The sequence below is a fragment of the Lycium barbarum genome, chromosome 1, assembly GCF_019175385.1.
Source record: "Lycium barbarum isolate Lr01 chromosome 1, ASM1917538v2, whole genome shotgun sequence".
Lineage (NCBI taxonomy): Eukaryota > Viridiplantae > Streptophyta > Magnoliopsida > Solanales > Solanaceae > Lycium > Lycium barbarum.
In genome coordinates, this window is record NC_083337.1 from 8,842,722 (window position 1) to 8,852,006 (window position 9,285).

At 36.0% G+C, this 9,285-nt stretch overlaps 1 protein-coding gene across 1 annotated transcript; it reads right to left on the bottom strand.

Moving 5' to 3' along the window:
- Positions 1-1,618: 1,618 nt before the first annotated feature.
- Positions 1,619-8,861, bottom strand: LOC132631208 (transcription factor VOZ1). The gene is made up of 5 exons (XM_060346804.1): positions 8,717-8,861; positions 5,863-6,124; positions 4,744-4,881; positions 3,004-3,523; positions 1,619-2,681 (listed from the first exon to the last, which is right to left on the bottom strand). The coding sequence occupies exons 2-5, from the start codon at positions 6,088-6,090 to the stop codon at positions 2,131-2,133; spliced, it is 1,437 nt and encodes a 478-aa protein (XP_060202787.1). The 5' UTR covers positions 6,091-6,124; positions 8,717-8,861; the 3' UTR covers positions 1,619-2,130.
- Positions 8,862-9,285: the final 424 nt, after the last annotated feature.

Sequence of the window (9,285 nt, forward strand, 5' to 3'; positions counted from 1 at the left end):
TTTTGTTGTGTCTTAAAGCATATCTGAAAGTTGATGCCTTTTCCAAAGCAACGAGTGCCACAAAGGTAACAACATAATGTGTCTTTTGATCAAGAATTCACATTTTGTTGTTTGTATTTAGGATCCTCTTCAACTCTGTACAACCTTCCCCTCCAAAAGTGAAACAAAGGGATTTTAACACTCCTCATTAGCCCAACAAAGCCTACAATAAAAAATAATCCTGATTTTATTTTTTAGGAAGCTACTAGTATAATAGGTGTATAATCGGTGTGTATACATGATGTACTTGCTATAAATTGAGTACACAGCTGCGACGGTTACTAGGTGGATGAAATTTTCGCAGCTGCAAACGGTAACGACTAGGTGGGTAAAATTTTTCTTTTGCAACTAAAATTATTAAGATCCTGAAAGAATTTGAAATCAAGAATCAAGTTGAGTCATTTAGCAATTAGCAGTACTAGAAGCTTGAAGTTGGCTGGTCTGGTTTCTGTTATAGACTTAAAAAGGCCTCATGAGGATATATATTTAGATGTAATGCCAAAGTTCTATACAAGGACCAAGATCAGACAAAAAACAAACTCTTGTTGTGCTTAACATGGTTATAAAGCTAACCAGATAATCATTCAAGGTAGATAAACTTATAATTCATATCTAGACATCAACATTGTTTTCAGGAAATAAAATAATCAAAAACTAATTATTATCTAGTTCAAACGCCATCTTAAAATGTACCCATCATCATCTGTAGAACAGAAAAACGAGTCATTTACCATCTTTTTAAAGACAACCATCATCCAGGCTATACTAACCCGGAGTGCTAGAGGTTAGGCTTTGTACCCTAGCTCGTATATTAATATCCAAAAGGTAAATACAACGGAGGGTAATATGTACTAACCTCCTCAAAAATTTGAAGATGATATTGCATAAAGGATAATGTTGCGGAGTCTATACTAGATTACCTAGGGAGAAAATCTTCTCTATATAGTTAAGAGAAGTGACTAAACTATTCATAAAGAGAAGAATGTCTGCCCCAGTTTGTTTGCCTGTAAGGATCTCTAGGAAGAGAATGTGAGTCAAAGAAAATTTCAGCTTCCATCAATTCATCATCATCATACTTAGCTAAAGCGAGACAATTCATTTCCTCAGAGGTGAATCCAGAATTCAAGCTCTGGGATCAATCTTTGAGATTATCAACATTAAACTCATTAAATGTCTACAAATAGTTCAGAAAATCCCATTTTCCTTAAAGCAACAGTGAGAAAGAGCCATGAATTCATTCACTATTTACTAAAAGTTATTTCATTTTTTCACCGACTCTTTCCTTTCATTTTTTAAGTAAGAAAGAGATCTCTTTCATTTCTAGAAATGAACAGGTCCAAATTATCTATGTATTGTTTGAAATTGCTCAACTTTGCATCCATTACATATTTTGTCCTTCCATACTCTTGTTTGCAAATTGTCTTGGCCTTGTTATTAGCTTTGCTCAGCACAAAATAGGTGGACGTAACTAAACAAATTTCCTCACACCATGATTATTCCACTGAATACTTATTACCTCCTATCAGCATACACATTGGATAGCTCAACGCTTACCATGGCTCAAACATATAGAAAGAAATTGCACAAGAATCTATCTTTTATGTGAAGGTGCTTATAGGGTTGTCACAGAGAGTATCTGAGTGCCTGATTGGGAATGTTGTACACCAAAGAGAGCCTCGAACCATACATGTAGCATTATCCATCCGACTAAATCATAACTACAATGGCACCCATTACATATAAAACAGTAGACCTTGAAGAAAATGACCATTAGATGTGCTCATCAAATCCGACACTATAACATAAATACATTTAGTGTCGACTTGGCACCAAAGTATGTAATTCGCAAACAAGTAAACAGGTTTTCATTTTCATGCAGTTAAATTGCTCCATAGTTAGATAGGACCGCGTCTCAGATGACAATGAAGCATTGACCATAAGCCCACGAAAACAGGAGGCATCCGGTTGACCCCGACTGATAAACAAACAGAACCCAGGTAACACATCTACAACCGAATGTTCGAGTCTAAGATGAAACTGGTGTATAATACAATGGCAAAACGCCTCTTCAGCGTAATCGAATGTATATAATTATGTTACGAAGTAGCCATCCAGATCGTCTACAAGATAATTGTAAGGATCGGTGGTCCCATAATCAAACCCTTCACAAGTTGGAACAATTGGAACCGGAGCAGCATGAATGTTTCCCACATTTTTCATATTGGCCTTTGCTCTGCCCTTAACGGTTCGCTTATTGTCCAAAGGAAATTCAGCAGTCAGTCTTCCCATTTGCTTTTGCAGATCAGCAACTGAGACATTGGTTAACTTCCCTTTGGGGCTTTTTTTCCCATCAACAAGTTTCAGTTCCAATCTGTACAAGGCACATGCATCATACTTGTTGATCTCATACTCGTAAAGATGCCATTCAAGATTTTTCATCGGTTGTGGATCCATGTAGTAGGATCTCTTCAGCCCCCCGAATTCATTCATCATTTGCTTCCTTGACTCATGCCAACCCCGTCCATTATAGTCTGGTAATGACCTCTGCTTCCTATTTCCACTTTCAAATGCTCTGCGAGGCTTATCAAAGAAAAGCCACTCCCTAATAGTTTCACCTTCAACAACCTTAAGATCAAAGAGCTCTGCAGAAGCATAAACAAACCAACGCATATCAGACTTTATAAGTAAATATAAAAACACAAATAAAAAACCTAGGGCTTTTGTCATTTTTGGCCCATCAGACCAAATTAATTACAGGTGCTAGCCAAAACAAACAAAAGATATACACTGATTATGTATATTTATGTATATTATATGTATATTTATACTTAATATACAAAACCTATACATTTGCTGACTATTATTTTTTTGAGTGGTCCAAAAATGTAATTATCCCAAAAAGAATCTGAACCAGCATCATGAGAATTCACCAATCAGAAATAAATATATGCAGAGCACTCTCACCAGGTGCATTCCAGGGGGACTTTGCCGTGGCAGCACCCTCACACTCGGGAACTCCAACGTCTTTTCCATGTGCCTTTGCACTAAGAGCTTGAAAAAGCAAATTATCCTTTAACCCAATACCCGTTGGCCGAACAACTGGAGGTCTCCCAGGATAGCCTTCATTAGGTGCAAGAGAAGCATGATAGTCACTGCAGTAGTCTTGAGACTTCTGACACCAGTCGGACCCCATCGCAGGTCGAGGACAATCCCAAAGTGCACATTTCGGCCCCAAGAAAGCAGAGGGAGGAGGACTAATATGAATAGGAGGCATAGCATCCTCTAGGCAAAGATTTAAAGCATCAAAACCAGGTAAGTACTGCTGATCGTATTCCTGATGCAAATCGAAAGAATGATAATCCAATTGTGTTGCAATGCCGAGATTGTTAACTCCTGCGTTATTAACCATTAAAGGCAAGCCTTTGTTGCATTGATCAACCAACTGGAAACCTTGCTCGTGCAGCACCTGAGTTACATTGTAACCCTACAGCAAACAAATTGCTTAACAGGTAAGGATTAATTGATCATCTTAACAGGGACGCTAAACCAGCTGAAAAAGAAAAGATTGCAATAGGCCATTCACTTGCTAGAAATCAACCAACAAAGGAGATATACAAGAACTATATAAAGAAGGGTCAGGAGGCTATTTACATAAATGAGAAACATGCAGTAGAGGATAATGATCAAGGAAAAAGATCACAAAAGATTGGCCGAGTAAAGCATCATTTAAGAGAACTTCAAGCAAGACAAGATCCATGATAGACATGAACTTCAAACCAAATTAGAGCATCATTTCTCCCCAAAGGCCAAAGGAAGTATATAGCACTCATTTTTAGATTAATTTAAAACAGTACTCTCATAGTTCTAATTTTTGTTAAAGTTTGATAGGGCACTGATACAAGATGTCAATGTGATTTTTTCCAAGTATTACTAGTGATGGACAAAAATGCTATTGTAATAGCTGATAGAGAAACCAAAGTCGAAGTTATTCTATCTAAAAAAAATTTTTTATATAGAATATTAGGATGATTGAAATTATAAACTTATGTTTGTTTATAAAAACATTCTTATGTTTATTTATAAAAACATTCTTGGACAATTAAAAAAAAAAAATACACTCTTTCCAAGTGTTACTAGTGGTAGAAGAAAACTTTAATATAATGAAGCTTAAATTTGATAAGCTGAAATTTATGAAAGATTAAAAATAACATTATTATTAGAAGTGTGTCGACCAACTTGGGACATCTAACAAAGAGAACATGTCATCTAAAATTGAACTAGAGTAGTTGAATTCTTGTCAAAAGTTTAAATTGTCATGTCAACATTAAGATAATATAACCATTATCAGTTTTTGAATTCCTGAAGAAGGAAAACTTTTTTTGAAGAAGGAAAACTTTTCAGATTGGAAAAATGGGTTTAAGTAAATTTGAATAAAAGGTGTATTAGTTGACAAACCAAAAATGATCCTTAAGGGAAAAGAACAATCTGGAGAAGCATCCAAGAACAAAGAAATTATCTGGTCCCGTTTATTTAATATATAAAGTTTATCAACTGTGGAGGTTTCCCAAAGAGAAGCAGCAACCTCCTTGTAATTACCAGTTCTAAACATCAAACATCAATCAAGTCATCCTCAAACTAATCTACAAAAAGAACAATCTGTCACGAGATGATACCAATCAGAAGATGAAATTACAGGTAAAATACCTCTTGAAAACCCGTAACACTAACTTTTTGAGCATCAGGCTCAGGTTTAGGTGCAGCTAATCCACTGGTGGCATCATCTTCTTCCTCACCCAATAGCAGTTTATAGATATCTGCTGATGATGAAACACGACTTCCTCCCTGCAAAGGCACCCATAATGTAAAACACATATTTGCATACCTCTACACCGCCAATACTCAAAGACAAAAACCTACTTACAACAATATTACGTTCACATTAACGAAACAGCCACAAAGGAGATAGGAAAAATAAATTCACATAATATATATATATATACATATACATATATATATACACACACATTACCTGTATTTACACATACACATATATGATGTAGAAATGGTTCAATATAAGAAAAATTTGACTGAATTCTTTTTTACGGAGTTGCAACTATCCATTACAAAACAAAGATTTCCATTCTTACAAGTACATGCTCAAGACCAAATCAGATCCATGATATGATCAAGTGCTGTCTGGGTCGTCTCAGACCTTCTAATTGATATTTATCTCCAAAATGTTTGGAGATACACATACAAGGTTTGCTTGTTACTAATACAGTCTAGCCTCTCTTCTTCTTTAGATCCATTGTTTCACTCCGATAGTAGTATTGATCATGGCAATGCAGAGGAGATGAATACATTTACATACTATTAAATCTTATAAGTGACCTAACTAAACAGAATCTTGAGCCTATAATACTCATAAATACTGTCTTTTGACTAACATAGTGAGACTGATCTGCACTTGCTATATGCCTGAACTTTCTATAGGCACATGCTCAAGCATGTTTTGAGACACAACACCATGAAACACACAGGCTTACAAATAAGGAGACACAGTAACATGCATTTTGTTTTTGAGAAATTTACATAAATAGCCGCCCACCAAATAATAGTAGCCAGTAAATGCATTCTTTTTGTAAAATTGGCTACCAAATGTAATTATTTCTGGCCATCCAGCCAAATGTGTAACTAGCCCTTTTTTTCCTGCAAGGCACACAGCATGGACTGGTACAACAACAACGCACCATCGACTGGTACAAAATTGTAAAACCTCTTGGTGCGCTCAGAGATAAAAGGGACGCAAATGTTTGTTCTTGCCTGGAAAGAAGAAGCCGGGGATGGTTCATTGAGCTCGGATTTCCATTCACGCAGCATCTGGTGGACTTGCTCTTCAAGCAATCCAACATCAAAAGTTCGGCTTTCCTTCCTTGCAGATTGTAGATTAGTTAACACACCCTGCAGATCATCAACACGGTTCTTTGCCCTGTCCTTGAAGAGCTGGTGCGATGCAGACTTACATGCACCCCTCTTCGAAACCTTCCTCATCCAATCAAACAGAAGAATACCCTCAACTCCTCACCTGCAAAAAACAACAAGTAAATATACTTAGCTCTATACATCCCAATTTAATTTTCAATTTCTCTTGAATAACATACCCAGCAGCAACACACATAAGCCAATTTTCAATTTCTCTTGAATAACATACCCAGCAGCAACACACATAAGCCAAAAGTAACAAACAAGATAACAGTACAGATTTCCTGTTAAAAACCCAAAACTTCAAGCTACAAAAAAAATAAAAAAGAAGAAAAACCCACAAAACCCAAAAGTTATAATCAAAATTACAAATAACAACTTAAAATTACACCAAGTTTTTGAAATAGACTACAAATAACAACTTAAAATCCCCTAATTTCGGAATCAGAAGCAAACGCAGCATCAGATGAATATTTAATGTAGAATAAAAACGGAAAAAGGTGGCAAGTCGCCATAAATCATGGTATCACATTACAAACAGAAGAAAAATTCAAAAACTAAACAAAAAAGGGGACCAAAAATGGGGTTATACCAAAGTAAGACCTCAAAACAACCAATAAAATTCGATCCTAACAAAAACCCAACAAAGAAAAATGATCTCGAGGTGGAAAACGCCAACTTAAAATCCCCTAATTTCGAAATCAGAAGCAAGTTGCAGCATCAGATTCTACTGAAATTCATAACATATATAAGCAGAATAAAAATGGAAAAAAAAATGGGGAAGTCAGCATAAATCACTGAATCACATTAGAAACAGATGAGAAATCTGAAAAGTAAACCAAAAAAAAAAAAAAAAAGAGAGAACAAAAAGGGGATTATACCCAAGTAAGACCTCAAAGTAACCAATAAAACTCGATCCTAGCGGGAGATAACTATCACCTTGTTGGTGAGGGTTCAATCACCCCCCTTCCCCCCACACCCCACAAAAAAAAAAAAAAATCCCCTACCCCTATCGGTGATGGATCCAGTATTTTCACTCAGGGGGTTCAAAAAAAACAACAAAAGACAAATAAAAAACTATGTTATCCCTGGGGATCGAACGTAGGATGCTAGAGACAATTTTGAACAACCTGGACTGCTTGAGCTAACTTTTTGCATTTGTTCAGGGTGTTCAAAAGTCAATATATGTACATAAACACGAAAATTTACCTTATATAGACACTGTAATTTTTTTTGCCGAGGGTGTTCAGATGACCACCCTCACCGCCATGTAAATCCACCCCTGACTCCTATGTTTAAAAAAAAAAATCTCGAACCTACTAAAAACCCAAGAAAGCTTAACAATATCGAGGTGGAAACCTCGAAATCTCCTAATATTGCAGTATCAAATGAATATATAAAGCAGAAAAAAGCAGTACCCAAGTTGCCATAAATGAGTGAATCACATTACTAACCTATGTTGCCTGAACTCTTCAAAAATGTCTGACAAGCGCATGTCACATACTCCAAAAGTAGTGTATGTATTTTTGGAGAATCCGACACAGGTGCGACAACATTTTTGAAGAGTCCAAGCAGCATAGTTGTTACTAACAGAAGTGACCAAAAAGGGGTTACACCCAATTAAGTAAGACCTCAAAAATAAACGACCAATAAAAATCGATCCTATTAAAAACCCCAAAACAACAACTTGAAAATCGCCTAATTTCAGAATCAGAAACAAATTCCATCACCAGATTCTACTGCAATTTATGAATATTTAAAGCAGAATAAAAATGAAAAAGAAAAATAGTTGGCATTCCAAAAATAAACAAAAAAAAGGGAATAAAAAGGGGCTATACCCAAGTAAGACCTCAAAACAAGCAATAAAACTCAATCATAACATAAACCCAACAAAACTAAACGATTTCGAAGTGGAAAAAAACAACTTGAAATCGCCATAAATGAGTGAATCACATTACTAACCTATGTTGCCCGGACTCTTACCAATATGTCGACTGGCGCTGAGGCGCGTGTCGGATACTCCAAAAGTAGTCTATTTTTGGAGAATGCAACATTTTTGGAGAGTCCGGGAACAAAAAGGGGTTACACCCAAGTAAGTAAGACCTCAAAACAAGCAATAAAAATCGATCCTACAAAAAAAAACCCAACAAAACTAAACGATCTCGAGGTGGAAAAAACAACTTAAAATCCCCTAATTTTTAAATCAGAAGCAAATTCCATCATCAGATTCTACTGAAATTTATGGTGGGGGGTGGGGGGGGGGGGGGGCAAAAAAGGGCTATACCCAGGGGCGGATGTAGTAAAGGCTCAGGGTGTTCAGCCTGGGTAAAAAATTACATTATATATTTAGAGTAAATTTTCTGTGTTCATGTACATATATTCACTTTTGAACACCCTAAACAAATGCAAAAGTTAGTTCAGTTATTTTTCCGAACACCCTGATTGAAAATCCTGGATCTACCACCGGTTATACCCAAGTAAGACAATAAAACTGAATCATAACAAAATCCCAACAAAACTAAACGATCTCCAAGTGGGAAAACAACAACTTGAAATCCCCTAATTTCCAAATCAGAAGCATCAAATTCTACTGAAAATTTTATAAATATTTAAAGCAGATAAAGCTAGACAAGTGGCCATAAATCAGTACAAAGAGAAGTAAACCAAAAAAAAAAAAAAAAAGGGGGAGTTATACCAAGTTAGCTGTTCGTCGGTGAAGAGAAGAACCGAATGAAATATAAGTTTATAAGATAATAGAAATGCTGTTCGGTCTTTCTTCTACTTTACTTACAAGTAGAAGAGGACTGGTTAGTGGTTCCTATCTATGAAGGAAAATGTATGTATACCTAAAGAAGAATAAAAGCAAATTAATCAGATGTCTACGCGGCAAAAGCATGAGCCAAGAGGCATATATGCTCTTCACTTTTTAAATTCCTTTTATACCCCACCCTCAAGATTCAAGGATGACCGACCCGTCTTAGTAGGCGTTTGGCCACACAAACCAAAAGCTTTTTCACTTTTTTTTGGTAAATTTTAGGCCCCGTTTGTCCATAGATACCAAAAAAAAAATCACTTTTTTATGAAATTTTGAAGTTGGAGTTGAAGTTGTATTTGGCCATAGTTTTTGATGAAATGTAGTTGTAAAAAAGTAAAAAAAAAAAAAGGGGGGGGGGGGGGGGGGGGGTGAATTGAAAAACAAGTTTTTTGGATTTTTGATATTTCGGAATACAGCTTCGAGTTGTATTCGGAATTGTCATGGCCAAA

Coding starts and splice junctions, on each gene's coding strand:
- LOC132631208 (XM_060346804.1), bottom strand. CDS start 6,090: ATGAGGAAGGTTTCGAAGAGGGGTGCATGTAAGTCTGCATCGCACCAG. Junction 4,882..5,862: donor CCCCGGCTTCTTCTTTCCAG/GCAAGAACAAAC, acceptor GTGCCTTTGCAG/GGAGGAAGTCGTGTTTCATC. Junction 2,682..3,003: donor GTCCCCCTGGAATGCACCTG/GTGAGAGTGCTC, acceptor ATGCTTCTGCAG/AGCTCTTTGATCTTAAGGTT.